General features: G+C 42.9%; 1 protein-coding gene across 4 annotated transcripts in view; it reads right to left on the bottom strand.

Moving 5' to 3' along the window:
• The window catches only part of LOC110498886 (myosin heavy chain, skeletal muscle), a 47,231-nt gene extending 26,752 nt beyond the window's left edge, over positions 1-20,479 (bottom strand). Inside the window, exons 1-6 of one of the 4 annotated variants that reach the window (XM_036955684.2) lie at positions 20,112-20,368; positions 14,896-15,087; positions 7,567-7,794; positions 5,914-6,018; positions 5,019-5,105; positions 4,662-4,807 (exon numbers count right to left, since the gene is read on the bottom strand). In XM_036955684.2, coding sequence (XP_036811579.2) covers positions 4,662-4,807; positions 5,019-5,105; positions 5,914-6,018; positions 7,567-7,794; positions 14,896-15,087; positions 20,112-20,195 — 842 coding nt within the window. In that variant the 5' untranslated portion in view covers positions 20,196-20,368. Of the gene's footprint in view, positions 1-4,661; positions 4,808-5,018; positions 5,106-5,913; positions 6,019-7,566; positions 7,795-7,984; positions 8,244-8,725; positions 9,815-14,895; positions 15,088-20,111 lie in introns of those variants that run through there. The other 3 variants (XM_036955687.2, XM_036955685.2, XM_090212228.1) reach the window with 3 other exon arrangements.
• Between the last annotated feature and the right edge of the window lie 4,329 nt (positions 20,480-24,808).

Below are 24,808 nucleotides of genomic sequence, written 5' to 3'. Positions count from 1 at the left end.
TTGAGGATAAGATGGGTATTTCAACAGACTATAACAGACTTTTCAACAGACCAGTCCCAACTCTATTGGGTCTATGAAAAAACTAAGCCACTGCATTATATTTCTCTCTATAAATATCTCATATCTCTGTAACTCATTGTCTATAAGTTGTAATTGAACTCTTCAACTGTTCTTTTTTCAACGATTTGCCATTGTCTATAGCAGGGACGTCTAGCCCCACTAAAATATTAATTAGCCCCCCCTAAATAAATCAATATATCAGTCAATATGTTTTCTTTGTGAATCCTTTTTTTCGGCTGTTGATGCAGAGAATGCTGCACGCGCTAGTGACCGTTAGGCCTACTCGTAGCTAACATTTTGGTTAACGTTACCTACTTCTGTGGCTTGAGACTGCTTGCTAACAGTAAACGGACAGGAAAAGGCTCTGACAGGACGGATTCATGTAGATAGGCTACAATGTGAATTTGTGGTAAGTTGGAACAGAGGGCAAGAGAGTTCATTACTATAAACTTTGGTCATAATCAAAGCTTTGTTAACCAATACGTTTTTACGTTAGCTACCTAACGGTAACGTTAACTTATGTTGAATTTAAAAGACACCGTTATGTGGCGATGATATCTAATTAACGTTGTATTTCATGTAGTTTTGCTATCTGTGCCAGGCTATAAAATGAGACCGAGGACGTAACATCATGAACATATCTTTTCATACTCAATTTCTTTCATTCAGTAGGCCATTGCAAAACAATTATCAGTAGGTCATGTGTAGAAAAGGCGACAGTGTTGATCGCAGTGTTACTATATTATCCTCAATTTCTCAACTGCCGGCTAGCTAACGACTAATGTCAGCTGGATATATGGACATTTTTGAAGAGAGGCAATGCCAGCAGCTCTGCCGAGCTCAATCCGGTGAGAGATGAAGATTTTATCAGTTCAAACAAATTAAACTTAAACTGATTAATCACCTATTAAACCTTGAGTTATTATAAATATGAGTTTAATAACAATACACGTCAAAACATAGCAGACAAGAATGAGGGAAAGAAGCTGGAGGCTGAGGGAGCATGTCGAAGGTTAGTGACTCAAAAAAGCCAGTAGATGTTTAAGCTTTCAGTTAAATTTATACAGCATATGCCTTACTTTTGTTAGGCATAAATAAATGATTTTCATGACATCTTAAAATGGTCATGCAGAAAGAGAGGCTTCTGTGCAAGGCAGAGATCAACATGCGGGCTGTGTAAGTGAGAGAGAGCAAGCATGCCCAGAGAGAGAGGGACAAGAAACAGATCCAGAGAAATGAAGTAGACAAGCTGCTGCAGCAACTCCTTCCACAAATTAGAGCAATTTTGGTGACAAAGACACTGGGCCCAGACAAGTGAAGCTGAATAACTACCCACACGAAAGTTTTGGTACACAGAAAAGGGCATTTTAGCACTGCTGGTTTGAGAAATACAATTGTGTAGAGTAAAGTTTTCTGCTTTCCATGTAGAGTTTTTGGCAAAACCATTTACATTTGATTATTTTGTCAGTAATGGCTGCAAAAATTTGAAAAAAATCTTTGTCCATCTTCGGTAAACATGAGCTGGCACAAACACACAGAGACAGTGTTGTGGCAGAGCAAAGCTACCAAGCAACTAGCAATCATGGGAACATTGCTCAGATTTGAACATCTGCCCATGTTAGTGATATTGCAGAGAGAAGGGAGTATCTGTTACAGTCACCTCAATGTTAGGAAGACAGGGACTCTCTTTCCGTGCCAATGATGAATCTAGTGAAATAACAAATAGAGGGAACTTTCTTGAATGTATGGAGCTTTTGAAGGAGTTTGACCCTTTCCTGCAAAGGTACAACACTCGATCAAATGTGACGTATCTCTCTCCAGAATCTCAGAATGACATGATCGAATGCTGTGTTCAGGGATGGGCAGTCTGAACAGTTGGCTCTGTGTATTACGTATGTGACAGAGGGGACAGTTAAGGAGCGTTTACTAGCACTAGCAGAAATCAAGTCATTTGATACCCAATCAAAAGCAAATGAGTTGCAACAGCAGCTCCAAATGACAGGGGTAGCAGACCTAAAGTGTGTTGACCTATGATGGGGGTAGCAGACCTAAAGTGTGTTGACCTATGATGGGGGTAGCAGACCTAAAGTGTGTTGACCCATGATGGGGGTAGCAGGCCTAAAGTGTGTTGACCTATGATGGGGGTAGCAGACCTAAAGTGTGTTGACCTATGATGGGGGTAGCAGACCTAAAGTGTGTTGACCTATGATGGGGGTAGCAGGCCTAAGGTGTGTTGACCTATGATGGGGGTAGCAGACCTAAAGTGTGTTGACCTATGATGGGGGTAGCAGACCTAAAGTGTGTTGACCTATGATGGGGGTAGCAGGCCTAAAGTGTGTTGACCTATGATGGGGGTAGCAGACCTAAAGTGTGTTGACCTATGATGGGGGTAGCAGGCCTAAAGTGTGTTGACCTATGATGGAGGTAACAGGCCTAAAGTGTGTTGACCAATGAAGGGGGTAGCAGGCCTAAAGTGTGTTGACCCATGATGGGGGTAGCAGGCCTAAAGTGTGTTGACCTATGATGGAGGTAGCAGGCCTAAAGTGTGTTGACCTATGATGGAGGTAGCAGGCCTAAAGTGTGTTGACCCATGATGGGGGTAGCAGGCCTAAAGTGTGTTGACCTATGATGGAGGTAGCAGGCCTAAAGTGTGTTGACCTATGATGGAGGTAGCAGGCCTAAAGTGTGTTGACCTATGATGGTGCAGCTGTCATGAGTGGGTCCAAAGGAGGTGTGCAAGCACATTTCAGAGTGCTGCATCCGGAGGCAGTATATGTACATTGCTATGCTCATGAGCATAATTTGGTGTTGTGTCATACTTGCAGGGCTATTCCGGAGGCTGCTGAGTTTTTCAGTTTCTTGGAGAATGTGTATTCGTTTTTCAATACATCCCTAGTTAACACCACAAGTTCAAAGAAGCTCAGTCCAAACTTGTAATAGCATCAGCTGAACTTGAACAGCTCTCAAACACTCACTGGGCATGCCAGCTGCGGTCCATTAATGCAGTCTTGGACACTAACTGATATTTTTGATTGTCTATCTGCCATTGGATCCCCCATGGCTGTCGGTCTGAGAGCAAAGCTTCATCAGTTCTCCACCGTGTGTTTGCTACTGATGTTTCAGTCTCTTCTTTCTGTAACTGAGGGACGACAAGTTCCTCCAGAAAGAGACTGTAGACCTGGCAGAAGCTTGTTTCGGCAAACAAGCTGTATGTGACACACAAAGTCAAACGCACAGATGCATTTGCCACAGAACTTGATGACAGAACCAAAGCAGATCCAGGCAGATCCATCAAGAAAGCGCAAACAAAGGAAAATGGGAGATTTTGTGGTGGAGACCTCCTTGGGTTTAGGCACAGAATTGTCATGTTCCCAAACAATGAAAACAGAGATGTTGCTCCCCTGCTTGGACAGGATGGTTTGTGAGCTTGACCAGTGATGCTCTACTGCAGATACAGGTCTGCTCAAAGGCAGACAGGCATGCAGCCCCAACTCAAAAAGCTTCCTAGATACATCATGCTGAACAGAGTTTGCCAAGCACTACGGTATTGATGTTAAAACACAAGAAATGTTGGTAGCCAGAAACTTTCTTGCCTTTTAAAGAGAGGCTGGACGTTCTCCCAAAGATGTACTTGCTGTGCATAACCTCCTGGATGATGATGTGTTTCCTTCTCTGAAGGAAATCATTCAGGTTTCCCTCACAGTTCCTGTGAGCAGCTGCTCCTGTGAAAGGTCATTTAGTGCACTGTGCCGGCTGTACTCCTGGTTGCGTAAGACAATGGGTCAGAAAAGGCTTGCAAGTCTTGCAGCCATGTCTATTGAGGGTGAAGTGCTTGGGTCACTAAGCCACAATAGTGTCATTGACCAATTTGCAACCTTTAAAAATAGGAGGTACACTTTGATGCATCCAACCACAAAATAAGCATCAAAAGAGAGAAGCAGGAGGAGCAGTTCTGTAACAAAGTTTGTAATATTTGTTTGGGATCTTCCATGTGTCTGAATTATTGGGTTCATTTTGAGCAACAATTAACAAAAGGGTGAAACTTAAATTTAAAAAAAAAATCTAATGGTATAATATGACCTGCATGTCTACTCACTCACTCACTCACTCACTCACTCACTCACTCACTCACTCTCACACAAAATAAAATCCCAAAAGTATTTTGGCTACATAGTACAGCCATTTTTGTGCCTTTTGTTGGTGTTGGATGGATGGGGACAGAGTGGACTTTAATTTCTTAATTTGGATAGAATTTAAGTAAGTCATATTAGATCAGTGTCTAACACAAACTATCAGACAGGTATACTTTTAGCCAACCTTGACCAAAAATAACTGTATTTTAATAGATTTCACACCCGTTGTTACTCTAAATACACATTGAGAAAATAAGTTTTGGGGGCTTTAACTCCTGGGGGAGTATGCCCAGACCCCCCTAAAATGGGCTTAGCCCCCCTATCTATGAATCTCTAGTGATGTCCCTGGTCTATAACCCACTTCTTGACTTGTAAACTGTTATTAAGCATCTATAACCGATTTAACTGAGTGCCTATAACTGGCTTATTGCGCTTATAACTGGTGTATGAAGCGTGTATATAATCTACTTCTTCATGAGTTCCTCCAGGCTGCTCCTCATCCTCTCCATCTCAGTGAGGCTCTCCAGAGTGGACCTGCTGTCTCCCTCCAGCTTCCTCCTGCCTTTCTCCAGCTCCCCACGCTGATGCCGCTCCTGCTCTAACAGGTACTCCAACTGAGTGAGAGTGAGAGCGAGAGAATAACAATATAAGTTTTAAAGGTTCTGGGCTTCAATGGAGGGGACAGCATAACCGTTCATCATCATCCGAAAAACATCATAGAGGCGTAACGTTCTTTGATCATATGTTACAATGATACTGTACCAATACCATAAAGCTAGACACTACTGAAGTCAAATTGAGTGTATCTCCCCCAAATACACTTACATCTTCCGCCTGCACCTGTAACTTTGCCCTCTCTTTGGTCAGGAGGTTCACCTTTTCCTCCTCGCTCTGCAGATCCTCAATGGCTTGCTGCATACAGGGATGAAACAAAATGGCTGAGTCTGGCCCACAGATGTAGCTTAAATCTTTAATCCCCTATTGGGATTGCGTGCATCTGTCAGCCATATTGGATCTGAGGAGCCATGATGAGTTCATTTGGGTTGTTCAAGGGAATGCCAAGAGTGAGTCCTCTCTCTCCAACATCGATAACAGAAGACGGACACAAACTCATTGGGGTGACATGATGTATGTAACCCTACCATAACATCTGACCCTGTGACTGTATCCCTCATAACATTTTAGGAGCTTTGAGCCATTTCCATTCCCACTTCTCACACTACTTGAATTGCTAAACTGTAACTTCCAGACATCTTCCATCACGCTGGACATGTATAATAAGCAGTCCGTGTACTGTAGGATAATGGCTCAGATTCTAAATGACTTTAACAGATTATATAGGATATCAAGCTGCTACTGTTGGTTACAGCATCTGGTATGCATTGCTGTACTGGGGTTCCTATAGCTGCAAGTATAGGGCATGATGGATGGAAGGAGAGAAAGACAAGGAGAGAGGGAGAAAGAGAGGGCGAGAGAGAGAAAATCCACACAAGACACACACGCACACACATGCACATGCATGCATACATGCTCTTTATAGTGAGAGTGATATGCATTTCTGCAAACCCTTTCATAATCTCCCTTCCTGTTAGACCCAGGGTCGACCTTTCACATTTCACCCTGACCTCACTTTATGACCCCTGGGGACAGTGTGTTCTCACCATTGGCTGAGCTCCACCAGGTGTTAGTACTGGGTGAGGAGAGGTCAGTCAGTTCTCACCTGGCTGAGCTCCACCAGGTGTTCTTTCTCCTTCTGAAGCTTTTGGACAGCTTCCTCTCTCTGGGACAGCTCCTCTGAAAGCTTCCTGACTGAGCCGTCTGAAAACTGGAGGATGAGGGGGAGAGAAAGAGGAAATTAAAATCATCTGATATCATAAAACATATCCCATTGTATTTGTTACTTATCTTCCCCAGACATGTTGCTAAATGGAGAAAAATAATAAACCTTCGAAAATATCAAACGAGTATAAATCTGTCTGTACAAAGAACACCACAGTGCATGTTTTAATCTGGAAGTAATTTGACCCTTAGACAATGTGTTTTCTACTGATACAATAACCGTGATGAGGGTTTGGGAAAACAGTTGCATTAGTCAATGGCTTTGCAGCCAAACCATAAAACAATTATCCCTTCGATGACCAAACAGATTCCATTACTCTCAATCTGTTCTTCATGAACATCAAAGTGGAACATGCATGTAGTATTCTGGTCCCACTTTGGCCATCAGGTTCTAATGAACCAGGGGAACAGTTTGGGACTGTCAGGACTTTAAAATACAGATAAATAAATCAGAAGGAATTGAGGAGAGGGAAGTGATTTAGTTTAGAGGAAAGTGTTTATACCTCATTATAAACAGGGTAGTTTGGATGCTGATTGGCTAAAAGCCGTGGTATATCAGACAATATAGCACACCCCCTCGGGACTTATTGCTTAATTATGTATACCTTTTATATGAAGTTGCAAGTGTTGCAAATATTTTATGACAAATACCATAGAAATGATAAGTGTACAATAAAAATGTAAAAGTGTCAATCCCAATAGCCAATCCTTGTAGTTTATTTCATTTTCCTTTGATAAAAAAACACCCATATCTATAGTACTACAACTGTTATGACATCAAGACCGACCACTTACTAGGTGTGAAAGCACGGTGCCAATAGCTCCACCATGCAGGTCTAGTCTTGTAGATCCCAGTGTGCTGCATCCATATTGAAACAACCTTGTTTTCTACTGTACATGTCAGGAAACCCACATGAGCCAACAAAAGATTCACATAGTTCAAGGATTTGACACCATTATTCTTTGTTTCTCAAAAACCCCTCTCATGCCAAATACACTCGGAGTACCATATTGATTGCCTAGGTAAAACGGACTAATTTGACAAAGTCCAAGTCAAAGGAATTCAACTCTCTCCCATCGTAGACAACCAATGCTGTGAGTACAGTGCATTCTATGAAGCATTCCTGAGTAAAGATACCATCTAAATCCTTCCATAAACCTCAATGAAATAGCTAAAGCTCTGAGGGGGTTGTAAAAGTATATGTTAACACCCCCTCTATTTACCTCTGTCTGTACATGTAGTAGTCACACTAGTTTAACATTTAGATATTTACAATATAGTCACTCTCCAGGGACTATTCAAGTGATAAAAAAGGAGGACAGAAAAGGCATAAAATTCAATACTGAAAGCCAGAGGAAAACAGATGAAGCAGAGAGGTAAAGTAAAACTAGAAGCGTGTCAGTATAGTGCAGACCTGTTCAGGAGTCCCAAATCAAGGACATTCTCTTGTTTAAATAATATCTCTCTCCGCTCCGGTTTAGTGCATTTGGTGCTAAGCCATAGAGAATGCATAAGGAGTCGGTTGTAGCCTACCTGTTTGTCTCTCTCGGTGGCAGTCAGAGCACTCTCCAGTTCCTCCAGGTCTCGTCTGAGGCTGCTGTTCTCTGCCTCCAGCCTCTCTCTGTGGTGGGCCAGCTGGGTCGAGCACGCCTCCTCCTCCTCCAGGCGCTCAGATAGGCCAGACAGCTGCAGCTCCAGCCCACGCTGGGCCTTCTCCAGCTGGGCACAACGGTGATCTGACGCCTGGGCACACTCCTGCTCCTGAAGAGGTGGAGAAGAAGACAGGGATGAAGCACAGAGGGTCAGGAGGTGAGTATGGGAGGAGGAGATGGAGCATGAACAGGAGGAGGGAGGCCTCAGGGTTGAGGGGTGAAACGGTGAGACAACGTAAAAGTGGTGGAATGTGAAGGCAAAGAAGAGAGAGGACAGTAGGGTAAATCATTTAGCTTACATAGAGAGACGATCATATCCCAGACACACAGATGTAAAACCAGCAGAATGCCTTGCATCAAGAGTACTCCCAAGTAGCGAGACATTTATCCTCCCTTTCCCAACCCTCTCTCCAATATATAGTGGGAAACCATCCTCTCAGTGACGCCTCGAGAGAAAGAAACACACTGGCTTGATAAGCCAGTTTTACAATAACACAAACAGCTGTCCCGAACAGGACAGATTTAAAAGTCTGTCTTATTTGGCGCCTGGTTGAGTGTGTCAGCTATTTTCTAATGTACCAGTCATCATGGTCAAGGCATTTGGAATGAGGCTGAACTGCATACCCAAATATGTGTCCATTTGCAAATGTATCATTGACCACATGTTCCATCTGAATATGTTTATATAAATGTGTTTGTGCTGTGCTCTTTCTTCATAATCTCTACTTTATCTACCCAGCTAGTGAGTTACGTAAAAAAAAAATATTTTCCAAAACATAATTGGCACTCTCTTTTCCCAACCCTCAATACAGATTATCCAAAAGGTTGGCTGGTGTGTTAAGATAAATCACTGTCTCAAAATTACCAGATGATGTGATGATACTGTAAAAAAAAGTTAACAGTACAGACACACATGTACAGACACACATGTAAACACATCTATTCTCTCTCTCACTCACTCACTCACTCACTCACTCACTCACTCACTCACACACACACACACACACACACCCTCCAACCCAACACACCAGTATACCCACAATAGTCAGTCTCTGTTCCAATGCAGTACTAAAGCTATCCCAGTCCAGTTCCTCTGGTTCAGGATCCACCTGCAGCCCGTTGGTTTCTTCCGAGTCAGAGAGGGGGTGGCCACGTCCCTGGCCCCGCTCCACAGACATCACCTTAACCCGACGCCTGTCAATCAACCTGTCAATTGACCTGTCAACACTCTCTACCTACCGCAACTCAACAGTAACCTAACACCCTTACACAGTCCCTGTACTGCACCTGTATCAACTGCACCTCCTTAATAGGCCAGGTAGACTTATAGGTTGTAAATAAAGTTCCATGTAACACCTCTACCCTCTGCTTTTCTCTCCCTGTGATTGGTTAGCGGAGGTTCAGGAGGGTTCACTGTAGAAGAGAAGGTACTAATTCATGGTTTGGTCACCACGGTAACTCCACTCAGCATGCTGCGAACAGTCAGTCTCCTTTCTCTCTCCCTATAACCCACTGTTTAGCGCCGCACACCTGCAGCGGTATGTCCTTAATCTCTTTCTTTCTCTCTTTCTCTGTCTCTCTCTATCAATCTCTCTTTCTTTCTCTCTCGCTTTCTCTCTCTCTCTCTACTATTTGTTCGGTTGCTTTCTCTTTTTTTTCCTGCTCAATCAAATACTTTTCTCCTCTTTAATTTCAGTCTGTTGGTACTTGCTACTGTAATCCACACATTCCTCCTCTGCTCTCCTCAATTCTTTCTTCGCCTACAGTCCCCCAGAGTAGAAAACAAGCCCACTTCTCTGTGTCCAGTCCTCCGCTACTGTACTGCTCTCACACCGCAACAACAGCCTCTCCTCCTTTCCTCCCCCTCTTCTCCTTCGTTCCCTTCACCTCACCACTCCTGAAACAGGTGTCTCTCTCTCCCTAGTGGCAGAGGATCCAAAGGATTCCTGGAGGGACTGTAGGAAGGTGTAGGATGGCAAGTCATGTGAATGGCTCTAAGTTATCCTCTTCAGTCTGTTGGTAACACAACCCTTACACTATCAAAGAAGTCAACTAAACAACACAAAGAGACGAAAACAAGGGCAGTGTCGCAAGTACGACTTTTTTTCTCTCTCTTCTCTCTCTCTGTTAAAATTAACAGCATAAAGACCTTATGTGCCCACCACGCCCACATAGTTTCAACAATGCCAGGGCATTCATCTAGACAGGGACACAAAGGCCATATTGTGCATTAGGTTCAAGTGCAGCGGATTTTCTTGAATGAACCAGCAGACGAAGCGTAGAGACTAGGCTAGACTGAGCATACCCACTGGGCACAGATGTCAATTCAACGTCTATTCCACGCTGGTTCAACGTAATTTCATTGAAACGACATGAAAATAACGTTTATTCAACCGGTGTGTCCCCAGTGGGTACTCTCTATCTGTAATGGTGTACCGAAGATAACAGAAGTGATTTTACATCAGTGCTTCATTAAAAACCTCTCTAGGGTATGTGGGACGCTAGCGTCCCACCTGGCCAACATCCAGTGAGATTGCAGAGCGCCAAATTCAAATACAGAAATACTTATTATAAAAATTCTGAAAATATACAACTATTTTACATAGGTTTAAAGATGAACTTCTTGTGATTCAAAAATACTTTACGCCGAAAGCATACCGTACAATTATTTGAGACCATCGCCCATTAGACAAATCATTACAAACAGTAATCAGCCAAGTAGAAGAGTTACACAAGTCAGAAATAGAGAGAGAATGAATCACTTACCTTTGATGATCTTCATATGTTTGCCATTCATTTATTCAATAAATGTTCCTTTTGTTCGATAAAGTCTCTCTTTATATCCAGAAACCTCAGTTTTGTTCGCGGTTTTCTTCAGTAATCCACAGGCTCAAACGCAGTCACAACAGGCAGACCAAAAAAATCCAAATTGTATCTGTAAAGTTCATAGAAACATGTCAAACGATGCTTATATTCATTCCTCAAGCTGTTTTTAGCCTAAATAATCAATAATATTTGAACCGGACAATAACGTTGTCAATATAAAAGGTAAACAAGAAAGGCGCACTCTCGGTCACGCGCATGAAAAAGCTCGACGCGGCAGAGTCCACTCATTCAGACTGCTCTTACTCCCTAATTTTTCAGAATACAAGCCTGAAACAATTTCTAAAGACTGTTGACATCTAGTGGAAGGCATAGGAACTGCAATTTGAGTCCTAAGTCAATGGATACTGTAATGGCACTGAGTAGAAAACTACAAAAAGAAAAAAATCCTACTTCCTGAATGGATTTTTTTCCGGTTTTCGCCTGCCAAATCAGTTCTGTTATACTCACAGACACTATTTTAACAGTTTTGGAAACTTTTATGTTTTCTATCCAAATCTACCAATTATATGTATATCCTATCTTCTGGGTCTGAGTAGAAGGCAGTTTAATTTGGGCACGCTTTTTATCCAAAATTCCAAATGCTGCCCCCTACCCCAGAGAAGTTAAGTAGTTAGTATTGAGGGTTATCGTAAAAACAAACTAACCAGGTGAAACTGAAAGCATTCTTGTTATGGTTTTGATTTAACATCCCTTCTTAACAGGACATCAGCTTTTAAAGTAGAAGCTTATACTTGACCACCACATGAGCATGAGTTATGTAGACTGTGTGACAGACCAAGTCAAACAGTTTACTGCATTGATCATTGTTTGAACAGAGTGTTTGAAGGTTACTATGAAAGAATCGTTTGGCACCAACAACCAAACCTCATAAATAACCCTTCTGAATTTCTCAAAAACTAAAGCATGCAGTGAATCTTAAAAACGTGACCACTGACTGAGCGTAAACAATGTGAGGGAGGGCAAGTATGCTACAAATGCCTCATCCAACCATGGCAAGCTTCCATCCATCTGCAGAAAAAACACTGAAACAAAACATCTTCTCAGAAGATTGCTGAATTTTCAACATTATGTTAAGAGTTCTGCTGTGGACAGAACAGAGGAACCCGTTCATGTCTGCATAAAAGCCTGCAGTAACACCCATATGAACTACACAGACCAGAGACACTCAGCATGCCCAGACAGTGTTCAAGCACCACTCACATCCAACACTAACACTGATCTTTTGTAGCAGATAACATGGGTGCCAAGTATGGATATGTACTCAGATGGATTTGGGTTGAAGGAATCTGAGGGATTCTCTTCTGTCAGAGGAAGACACGTGTGTGTGTGTGTGTCATCAATGACTGTCATTTGATTGTTCTGACCAAGCAACTGCTATTCCATTTCACATCATGGTTCCGTAGTTAGTTGTTTAAAAGTTGTAATACAGCTTCTATGAACTGACGCTGATGTAATATTATGTTGCACTCTGCATTTCATTCAACTTTTGGTTGGAGTGATAGTCTTATCTTCCATATAGGCAAGGCTATAAGACTAAGCTACAGTAAGGAACTCACAGGTGCAGAAGTATACTGAGGACACAGAAGCCATTATGAAAGCTTTCTGGAAAGCCCCTATGGATGTGGAAGATTATGAAGGTAAAGTTTATGTCCCTAGACAGGATAATATCCAGCTATTTCAAACAGCTTCCTTGCCAAACTGCATCATTCTTCCCCCTCCAGAGAGAGAGACTAGAGAGATCTATGTCTATTAGATTACAGGAAAATCGGAATCTAACCACATTAGATAGTGAGTGGGTGCTGCCTTCCAGGGTTTCTATGGCAGAATAGAGAGTTGAAATTGAAGAGGTGGAAAGTTCAACCAACAGCCTCTGGTTGTTTTCACAATCAAACACTGCTGACATGAAATTGGATGATAAAAAAAAATATTAAAAAGCATATCCAAACACTCACATATCTGATCCCTTGGGCACCACCTTGGCTGGATACCTCTAAAACCCTGTCTTACTCGCTCATCTTTCTCTCTTTTTCAACCTCTCTTCTGCCTGTCTCTCTCCCTCCCTCACTGTCACTCTCCACACAGTTGAAAACAGTCCAGACCCTCTTTACCCTTTTCATCACTCTCCTTCTCTTTCTCTACCCACTCCAACACACATTTGCAGTCCTTTCCTTGGGCCCCAGTACCTCTAAAACCATCCCAGACCCTCTGTACCCTCTCCTACACACACACACACACGCACACACACACACACACACACACACACACACACACACACACACACACACACACACACAGTACCTCTAAAACCATCCCAGACCCTCTGTACCCTCTCCTACACACACACACACACACACACACACACACACACACACACACACACACACACACACACACACACACACACAGTACCTCTAAAACCATCCCAGACCCTCTGTACCCTCTCCTTCACACACACACACACACACACACACACACACACACACACACACACACACACACACACACACACACACAGTACATCTAAACCAGTCCAGACAGTGTGGAGACTACTGTTACTAGAGCATCTGGATAGCTCTGGAAAACTACTCCACATTTATTTACCATTAGCCGTAATTGAAGGGTAAACCGAGCACTTTTCTCTGTTTATGTATCTTTGAAGCACTACCATTTCATTAGGCTAACTTTTACTGGGGGAGCTAAATTAGATTTTTTTTGTCTAATGTTCCCATACATTGTTGCCTATAGAGTTGAAACAGAGACACTATGTTAACTAATGAGAAAGATAATGCATGATGTAAAAAATAACACACACACACACACACAAACACACTTGCACGCACGCACACACACTAAGAAGAAGGAATACATAATTTCCTGATGACAGAGAAAGCTGGGAGGTGGTGTCCCTCTGAGCCCCCCCAGAACTCCGACCAGCTCCGACATCAGAAAACTACGGGATAATGAAGAAAGGGACAAACTTCCCTCGAAAACTGGGAAGTGCTCCTTAAGCAGGAGAAGTCGATGCTTCTAAAGGGAAATCCAAAATAACCTGCGTGTGAACGGTCAGCCATGAGGCAAAAGTTACGACTTCAAGATTCCAAATTACACTTCAATATGTCAAATTCAGACGGTGATAAAATGTGTGTGAAGAGAGCTGCAGTGGTACTTTTTAACTCCACAAAGTGTTCCATTGGAGCAGGCTGAAGGGCGGCCTGACGGGTCTGCTAAGGAAATCAGCACCAGTAATGGCCAAATCCCCTGGGCTGGATTGGAGCTTTCTTTGAAACCACTGGCAATACCACCAAATACACTCTCTCTCCCTCTCTCTCCTTTCCACTCACACTAAATAATTTGCCCTGGTGGGTCTTGTCTTTTCTACAACTTCTCTAGCCTGGTCCCAGATCAGTATGTGCTTTAGCCAACATATCTAACTGTTGTTATATAATGACAGATCTGTACTTATCTGGGACGAGGCTACAACTTCTCCTCTGCAAGTCAGAACCAGAACAGCCGCAGTAGCCTAATACGTGTAGTGCTAAGTAAGTGCCAACCTGTCTATCTACTGCCTTCTTGACACAGATCTCTCTTGATGAACCGTTTTTTAATCTCATCTGGATCACCTGGATGAATAACTCAAAAAGTGATAGCTTATCCTATCATTCTGCCACCCTTCTTTTCAATGGAAGGGAGCATGTCTATCAGAGAGTTCTCCGAGCAGTTAACCACTCAATCACTGTACTGCCTGAGGCCACAGAGCTGTACAACGCCTGTTATTGGCTCTGAGAGAATCACAATAAAAACGCACAACATCTCTATCTTCTCTCTACAGTAAAACAATGTGCTGGAATAAAAACTGACACCGAGAGACAGTATCATTAAAACAAGCTGGTACTGTCTGGCTCTTACTTTCTCCCTCTTTCCATCCCCCCCCCCCCCCCCCCCCCCTCTCTCTCTCTTTCTCCAGAGAAGTATCATTATATAGTGAGTACTATTCGCTGGCGGTTGAAGTAATAACTACGTTCAGAATCCCTTATCATGCACAAATTTGCCCTTGCCGACACATCCCATCCATGCCATTTGTCACGTGACGAAGCTCAATGGAAACCAGATCGACTAACAACACAATAAACGACTGTCAACGTCAGAAAAAGTTGTGTACACAACACATGGCAAAGAGACAGAAACCGAGGGAAGGAGAGAGAGAAACAGATGGACAGAGATGCAGACAGAGAGAGAAACAGAGGGAGAAAGGACAACAGACAGAGAATTGGGTGAAGGTAGGGGGGACTTAGAGAAAACAGACGTTTAGTAAATGGAGACTTACAGCTCTGTATTTAGTGGCCAACTCATTCTTGTCCTTCCCGAGTTGTGTGTTCTGTTCCTCCAGCTCTTGGACCCTGGCTAGCAGACGGTCGCTCTGCTCTATAGCCCTCCTCAGCTCCTCTCTCTCCCTCATCCCTGCCTCCTGGGTCTGAGTCTGAGCTTGAGTACACTGCTGCAGCGACAGAGACCCAACCTGCAGCAATACACACACACACACAGAGACAACGCTCCTTTAGCTGGCTGGCTGGCTCTCGCTGCTGTCTGGAGACTGGACTGCTCCCCCATCCTACACGCACACACACACACACACCTCTCTCTCTCTCCAGATGGGGCCTTCTCCTGGCCCACTCTCTTTAAAACAATATAAAATGTCCTCCTGTGGGCTGCGGCTGCTGCTCCCCTGCTGAACCAAAGACCTCTGGACTCAGAAAGGAAAGCAAATACCTCAATACTGCTGCTGCTGCTGTCGTCGCAGTGTCATCTAACAGCTCTGATATTGACAGGTGAGAAAGAGGAGAGAGCTGGGCTTATGGAAACGTACACAGAGCTATAGTGTGCGGAGAGAGATAACATCTGTTCATGTTATCATACTTTAACATGTACGTGGAGGAGAATCCATCAGAATAGAGCACAGTGATTCTTAAATCGTAGCTAGATCCGTCAGACATTTACACGAACACCTGATTCTGTTGTCTGTCAATGAATCAATTGATATCGTCCCAGAGGGAATTTTACTGTAATTCTCTGGAAACCCTTCCAGACCATTCCATATATTGTCCTATACAATATCTCCAGCTGTTCCTGTCACTCTAGGAGTTTCATCCTCACGTACAGTACAGTGCATTCCAGGAAGTGAGCTGTACCTGGCACGCAAGGGTAAGAGGTTAGAGGTCAGACAGCTGGTGAGCTGCTTAGTGGAGACAGATGGAGATGACAGAATGGTAATAATATCTTTACATGTTTACCAAGTACCAGCCCTTTCTTTGTCCATGCGTCTCTCTCATCAGCACCATACAGCCTCTGACCGTAACACATCCCCTACACCAGTCCATGGGTTTTCTTTAGCTAAACAGTCCTCTATCAAAGGTTGAGCCCCCTGACAAGTTATCACAAACATACAATAACACTCTCAGTGGAATGCAGCCTGCCATGAGAAAATTGGGCCTGCTTCTCTAAATCAAACGTGTTTTCTTTCAAATACTTTAGGTGCACTTGATTGAGCTTGGCAACTTGCCTCGAACAACAGAGCCAATGGAATTGTCCCAAAAAGTGCACATCAGGCCACCTGGCACACCAGACAATTAAGCTAAATCAAGTTATCGAAAGAAAACAAATAGTATTTTGACCTGCAGGTCTGAGTCCCTGGATCGTTCCAAAGGGAATCGAGGTGAATCGGAGGGAACAACCAGAGGTTTAGGAACTAGCTCTCTCAGTCCAGTGTATAGTCAGCCCTCTCTGCTAGAGAGTCTTTACAGCCAACCGAAGTACAGTGGCAGAGAAGGTGTAGCGCGGTCACCAGGTTTGCCGTCTCATTCATCTGCACTGCTCAGGGAAGGGAAAATGCCACTCTTGGAGGACGGTAAATGCATGCAGGCTTTTGTTCAAGTACAACGCTAATACATGTGATTTAAAGTCATGTGATATACTGTCAAACTAAAGGCTAGATGGGTTATTTGAATCAGATGTGCTGGGTGCACACACTGCAGCCCACTGTTTGAAGTGCATATTGGCGCAGTGGTCTAAGGCACTGCATCTCAGTGCAAGAGGCGTCACTACAGCCCCTGGTTTGAATCACATCCGGTTGTGATTGGGAGTCCCATAGGGCGGCGCACAACTGGCCCAGCATTGTCCGGGTTTGTCCGGTGTAGGCCGTCATTGTCAATAAGAATTTGTTCTTAATTGACTTGCCTAGTTAAATAAAAAATGTATTGTACTGGTGACTGAACCAGCCTAAAACTGTGTCTCAAATGCCACCCCAAAAGTAGTGCACTAGGGAATAGGGTGCCACTTGGGATGTACATCATGCCTGGTATTGTATTTGTGTGATAAACTAAGCCAGACGATCAATGCCTTCTCGTGCATACTTGATATCTGGAACAGCACTTCATATGAAGGTACAGAAACCTCCATATTTGAAGTATTCTACATGGCACTGAAGTGCGCTTGGCATGTAACCTTGGCCTACATGCTGTCCAGAACAATGAGAAGTCTCACAGCAATCATTTAGACTTTTACTGTGCACCAGGGCAAATCAATCTTCTCTTATTTTCTCTCTTTAGCTAACAAGAATCTACAAGCAATTCTGGCTTGAGTACAAAAGCATAAATTTGTAGTTTCCTTGTGTGGAAAAACAGATGTGAACAAATTTTCCACAGCTCGATCTAAAGAAGTTTGAAAAGGAAAGCTGTGTAAAATCCACACACACACACACACACACACACACACACACACACACACACACACACACACACACACACACACACACACACACACACACACACAGAGACACACAGAGCAATAGAAAACCTGTCGCAGCTTGAGCCAAGGTATCTGTGTCACTGGAAAAGAGCTGTCATTAGCCCAACTCTAACCCTAACCTCAACAAAGGGTTTACCTCTTCAAACTCATGTACAGTTTGTCAACTAACAATGACAGGGAAACATTAAGTGTCTGTGGGCATTCGCCTTGTTGTCCAAATATGATTTAAGATGTGTGTTTTTAACCAACATTGAGGATATACACACTGAGACACACCTGAACTTCCCTTGGCTACAGTCAGGTGAATAGACCGTATTTTACTTGTCAGGGCTGGATTTATCGTCGCACTTAACATCATTCTGCACATTAGCTCCATAGCCCTCAGTACTGCTAAGCACGGGGAAGATATTTAAAGTGACACATCAATGGTTCACCTTTCACATAATCACAGTGCTAAGCTATATAAGCATTGGGTATTGTCTGTGTGAATAAGGCAGCTAACCCTGATGAACCTCTGTCTTTGTTATGTACATCCCCTCCTGCTTGATGAATGGGACTTATTGTGGAGCAGAGCGTTTGTGTCATGACTTGAGGAGGGAGGATGTTTGTCCCATCAGAAAATGTCAAAACACATATACAGGAGCATGCATGCACACACATATGTACACATAGGCACGCACACACACCTACATTTATGCGATTCGTGCACATTGTTACTTTTCAGTGAACTGATCTTTCCATTTTATCTAGATCTGTAAATAGGCCTAACAAAGATAGAGAAAGGGAGAATCCAGAAGATACCTTTATTTTTCTCTCCCTCTCTGAACTTCACACTCACTTTTTTCAAGGACAGAGTGGCAGATCCCCAAGTAAAGTCCCTCTTGTTAACACCGTTTCTGCACTGTTAGTCATTTTATCAGTAACTTATTGTATCAATCAACAGTATGATAAAAGTGTTCGGCCAGTAACCGAAAGGTTGCTGGTTCAAATCCCAGAGCTGGCAAGGTGGTAAAATCTGCTGTTCTGCTCTTGAGCAAGGCAGTTGACTGCTCCCCGGACGTGGATTAAGGCAGCCCCCCGCACCTCTCTGATTCAGGGAGGTTGGGTTAAATGCGGAAGACACATTTCGGTTGAATGCATTGTTGTCCAACTGTAGGAACAATTCTAGTACTGGGAAACCAATGATATCTCAACTCCAAGATACTGCAAAGCCCTTAAATGCCTGGAATGTACAGTACTTTCACTGCATTGACCTGAGGGTATCTGTACTGTACCACCCACTGGTTTCTCATCAGTCTGTGTAAAATAATACTAAGCCCTACAATCTTAATCTACACGGTTTCACTTTATAATAAGAAGGTTGTGATGATTTTAAGCAAGAACTATTAACATAACTCTGACCCACTACAACACATATAAAGCTAGGCTATATCCTTAAACACACACAGTACTACTCTAAACAATGCCAGGTGGTTGAACTGCAGCCCAGCCCAATCTGAAGCAGATTGGTCTGGCCTCTACCTGAACTTTAGCAGGTCCAGGTCATGGAGGTAAGCACACAGACTCTTTGATCACCCGACCACTACACATGCAGGCCTACATCTACAGGTGCTGCGTTTGATCTCTGGGTGCATGTACTGCTATTGGATTGCAATTAGATCAATGACATGATTGTTTTCATATGATTCGATTTCATAAGCCAAGACCCGAGAGAGAATATCTTCAGTACAGCTGTTTTGGGATGCTGAGGAATTCCAACACAGAAACATAGAGCGACAGCAGTCAAACTAGAGCTCCTGGTGATTTAATAATATGCAGCGTTCATGAAACACACCCATTATCATCTGGAAAATCAAAACACTGTAAAAGAACTCTACCTTTCAATTAGTTTATTTCATTACAAGGTGTCTGGAATGTGAACACTATACCATACCTGACCCATACACACTGTGCTGTAATGTCTTGACCCATAATAAACAGTATTATCAAGGTGCGAAAATCACACTGCTTTTGATGACTTCAAAAGCTGTGTGTGTGTGTGTGTGTGTGTGTGTGTGTGTGTGTGTGTGTGTGTGAGAGAGATCCCACATGGTCTGCAATGGAGAGAGACAGGCTGATGTCACAGGCTCGTTGATCATACAAAGATATCATCCATCTCAGATCTGACTCACACACTGCTGTACTATCCAATCTGAAGTACCACTCACTCTCAGTATAACTAAACACGCAAGCCTGACGGAAATCTCTAATATATTACATACTTTCAGAGAACTTTGAGACCAATATTGATTTTCAACAATTCAACCAAACTATCCCCCATGTCTTCTGCCTGGCTGATTGACAGTCTGTTTGCATTCCTTTGCTGCATCGATGTGAGTCTCTCCAGACAGACAACATTATCACTGTCTGTCAAAGCCATAAACACTCTCTCAAGGTTAACTAACCACTAGGGAAGACTGTTACTCTTCCCTGCTGAAGAGGCAGCAAGTAAAACAACAAATGCCTCCTCTCATTCAGTCACTGATGTATAAGTTCACTCACTCCCTCCCCCTGCAGGAAGAGTAGAGACCAACACTAGACCCCCTAACTCAGGGGGTAGGCCTCCTGCAGAACAGAGGAGGGGCTGTAACCAATTTAACAAGCATGGAGAGAGAGAGAGAGAGAGAGAGAGAGAGAGACAGAAACAGAACCAGACACAGAGAAGTGGATCCAAAGAGAAGGAGGAGAGGTGGTTCTTACGTGTGCCAGTGGCTTGCTGTGGATGGCGATGATGGGTTTGTACTGACGGAAGTCTGTCTGGATGACACACACTCTCTTCTCCATCCTCACATCTCTTTCTGGGAGCTACACCCCATCCTGTCTTCACCCACCGGCCTCTGGGGAGCAAGTGTGTGTGCTCGCCGGTGCTCTGGGGAGTGTGTGTGTGTGTGTGTGTGTGTGTGTATGTGTGCTCACTGCAGCCCTGCTACCTGACCCTGAGAAGAACAGATCTGTCTGGAGAAAGGGAGGAAGGGGGAGGGAGAGAGAGAGGAGGGATCTGACGTGCAAAAAGAAAACAGAAACGAGCTTCAACATTCCCCCCAAACACCTCCCTCCCTCTCCTCCCCTTCTCCTCCCTCCACACCCTCTTTTAAGCTCCACCACCCACTGACAGGGGCACAACACACAGAGACCGTCTGCCCCCACCTCCCCTCCCCGGAGGAAAGCTCTATGTTAACCCCCGATACACTGCACCACTAAGGTGAAAATTCACAGAAAGGGGATTCAGTGAGCCTGAACCTGCTAAAAAGATAAATCATCTTTATTTGTTTGCGTCTATTCAGTGTACCGTGTCAGTGTAATTAGTCAAAAGGTAATGACAGCAATGTTTTCTGTAACAGAGCGTTTGGTACTTTGAGTACTCTGTAATTCTGAGCAAAGTACTCAGTGCAGCCAAACTGAAAATGCTGAGGCAGAATTCCCTTAATCCTCCGTGAAATCGAAATACCTGCGGATTTTCATTATAATCAAACCAAACACTGACAGAAAAACATGTTTTATTATAGCTTTACTGATCAAACACACAGGAAATATTGTACATGTATTAGAAAAGTAAAAAATGTAGTATCTACACTACTTATACATAGTTGATTAACCCTTTAACTGTCACAGCAATAAAGAATTATCAGAACAATTCTTGTTCTGCAAAATATGTGTATTTAGCCTCAATATAAGCTATGAATCCAAATCAAATCTATTTATATAGCCCCTCGTACATCAGCTGATATCTCAAAGTGCTGTACAGAAACCCAGCCTAAAACCCCAAACAGCAAGCAATGCAGGTGTATAAGCACGGTGGCTAGGAAAAACTCCATAGAAAGGCCAAAACCTAGGAAGAAACCTAGAGAGGAACCAGGCTATGTGGGGTGGCCAGTCCTCTTCTGGCTGTGCCGGTGGAGATTATAACAGAACATGGCCAAGATGTTCAAATGTTCATAAATGACCAGCATGGTCAAATAATAATAATCACAGGCAGAACAGTTGAAACTGGAGCAGCAGCATGGCCAGGTGGAATGGGGACAGCAAGGAGTCATCATGTCAGGTAGTCCTGAGGCATGGTCCTAGGGCTCAGGTCCTCCAAGAGAGAGAAAGAAAGAGAGAATTAGAGAGGGCATACTTAAATTCACACAGGACAACGGATAGGACAGGAGAAGTAAAAAAAAATACTATACAATACTGTTCTATTGTCCATTATCACTAACAATGACTTAATGGCATTCCTTTAATGGCATTCCTTTAATAGCATTCCTTTAATGGCATTCCCTTAATAGCATTCCTTTAATGGCATTCCTTTAATAGCATTCCTTTAATGGCATTCCCTTAATAGCATTCCTTTAATAGCGTTCCTTTAATAGCATTCCTTTAATGGCATTCCATTAATAGCATTCCTTTAATGGCATTCCTTTAATAGCATTCCTTTAATGGCATTCCCTTAATAGCATTCCTTTAATAGCGTTCCTTTAATAGCATTCCTTTAATAGCATTCCTTTAATGGCATTCCTTTAATGGCATTCCTTTAATAGCATTCCTTTAATAGCATTCCTTTAATAGCATTCCTTTAATAGCATTCCTTTAATAGCATTCCTTTAATGACATTCCTTTAATAGCATTCCTTTAATAGCATTCCTTTAATAGCATTCCTTTAATGGCATTCCTTTAATAGCATTCCTTTAATGACATTCCTTTAATAGCATTCCTTTAATAGCATTCCTTTAATAGCATTCCTTTAATAGCATTCCTTTAATGGGTAACTCAACAGCTTGGTAAAGCATATTTTTCTTAAATGTCTAAAACAACAATATAGTAGTAATTTAATCATTCTTAAATTATGTTTTTAGGGGTCAACAACATTTCACAACCTTGTCATTCCCCATTTTATACACAATTAGTAAAACAATGTGTGGTCAATTAGGTTTGGCTTTTGCTCACATTCACTTCCTGGTTTTCAACCATCATTGAATGGGTGTTAAAGAATATATAGGAGTCTGATAATGAAAACCACATGATCATTTTACTAAATGGCATTGGTTGAGATGGTAAAATATGCCAAACAAAATTAATATGTTTTATTTCATTTAAAATTGGTTGTCAAAATTAGCTGAGCTGCCTGTTATAAAGGGTTAACGTTTATTACTTGAAAGCTATTCTAAAGCGTTACCAACATCCATCGGTATTTCCCCACATTCATCCGATCTGTCTGTGGTCATTAAATTCTCTCTATACAAACACTTCCTACAGTACCTGACATAACCTGTCCTTTCCAGGTTAAGCTCTTTAGAACTCACATCTGACAGGACTTTTCTCCTGCAGACAACATCTCTACAGGCAGGGAAAGAGATAGGGACGCCGTGCGTGACATTACATGTTTACTTAGTAGGTGGAAGAAATGACAGGGAGGATGATTGGTTTATTTCATCTTGGGGCATGCAGAGGACAGGCCATTTCACTTTTTAATCACCATGACAGTTGAAAATATTAATTTCCCCAGCATTATCTGACAAAGAAGATCGCATGACAGTACATTTCAGAGTTTTCCACAAGCACCAGGTTGAAGCAGATGGAGTTGAAGAATTTGACCTCGGTGGGGAGTACCACACTGGATATCAAGTTCAGTTTACTGTACCATTTTACCTGGATGACTTTGTTAAAAAATCAAGGCTTTTTCTGCACAAGGTCAAACTGTACCAACATTCCTGTTATGAAAACCTCTGAGATGCCATTCAATCAAGCCCGCAGTTTGGTATTTGCTGTAAGCTGTAGCTGTTTTCCCATAAAGGTGAAAAAAAAGGAGTAACACCAGTTTGTTTTTGTTTTTTTACCTTTATTTAACTAGGCAAGTCAGTTAAGAAAACGTTCTTATTTACAATGACGGCCTACACCGGCCAAACCCGGGCGACGCTGGGCCAATTGTGAGCCGCCCTATGGGACTCGCAATCACGGCTGGATTTGAACCAGGGTGTCTGTAGGGACGCCTCTAGTGCTGAGATGCAGTGCCTTAGGTAGACTGCTTCCACTCAGGTAGACTACTTCCAGTTGTCAGAATAAGAGTTGTGTATCCTGGCAGCCAACAGATGATAGTTTGATTGAATTCTAACGCCTTGGCTTCCCAGCCTTTATACCAACCCTTTCTTTAATAAATGTACTAAATCCATCTCCCAGTCTCCTAAGTCTCTTCAGCTCAGACCTCTCAACCCTAGCCTCTGTGATAGAGCCAGTTAGATGCCAGTGGAATAATTGTTCCTGCTCCTCCTCCTCCAAGGCTCTTGTACGGCTTATCATCAAGGTTGTGTTCTGGCTCGGGGCCACATCTCAGTGAATGGGTTTTTTGTTTGGCGTGAAACACATTAAATGATAACAGCATGGGCTGTGTGTGTGTATTATAGTCTCTTTTGGGACACTGTCATAGTGGGGGGGTTGGGGGTCAGGAGGAGGAATGATAAAATACATCTCACAGCTTCAGTAAAACTTGGGCAGCAGGTAGCCTAGTGGTTAGGGCATTGGGCCAGTAACCGAAAGGTTGCTGGATTGAATCCTCAAGGTAAAAATCTGTCGTTCAGCCCCTGAACAAGGCAGTTTAACCCACTGTTCCCTGGTAGGCTGTCATTGTAAAAAAATATATATATATATACTGACTTGCCTAGTTAAATGAAGGAAAAATAAAAAACACAAACGTGTAAAAACAATTATTTGTCTTCAAAAGAGGGGGGTGGATGTTTCACTCTGCACACATGTTCATGAGAAATTACAACTGAAATGTGATATGTTTGTCAATACAGTTTGAGTAATCAAATCGGCGTGCTTCGAGTCCCAAAAACTGTTGAGGAATCACCTGCAGGTCTTCAGGAGAGACACAGCTAATAAAGAAAGTCTTGGATGGTTTGATCCATGGTCATAATGCACCACATTGATTATCCTCATAGGAAGATGCTATCAAACCACCTTATATGAAGCAGATCCCTAATGACAGGCTTTTACCTGGTAATTGCTATAATCTTACTGCCTAGTATGTGGGTGTAATGATAGGGCCCAAAGCACTGTGCACTGTGTGATGCCATCTCTACTGCTCCAGTTAAAAGTTGCTCGTAGGCACAGATCTAGGATCAGCCTACCTTCCTTAGATCCAAACCTTTTTGGGAGTTAAAATCTAAAACTGACCTAGGATCAATTTCTAAGGGGAAACTTGGACCTGCTCTATCGTGCTCTAGCATGATCATAGCATCAGGTCTGCGGGTGCATGACGCACATTTTTGGAATCTGATTAATTGTGGGTTGGTGCCGTGGTAACATCTTGCCTCATACTATACAGTCACCCAGTACATCCTTCAAATAAATCATAACTCTGGCAGAGAAGGGCCCCCTCGTTTCAGTGTCATCATCCTATCTACATATACCTTATG

Source organism: Oncorhynchus mykiss, chromosome 20, assembly GCF_057628025.1.
Source record: "Oncorhynchus mykiss isolate SJ-2025 chromosome 20, ASM5762802v1, whole genome shotgun sequence".
Taxonomy (NCBI): Eukaryota; Metazoa; Chordata; class Actinopteri; order Salmoniformes; family Salmonidae; genus Oncorhynchus; species Oncorhynchus mykiss.
Note: the sequence above shows the minus strand (reverse complement) of the source record. Positions and strands in the feature narration are given on the sequence as shown.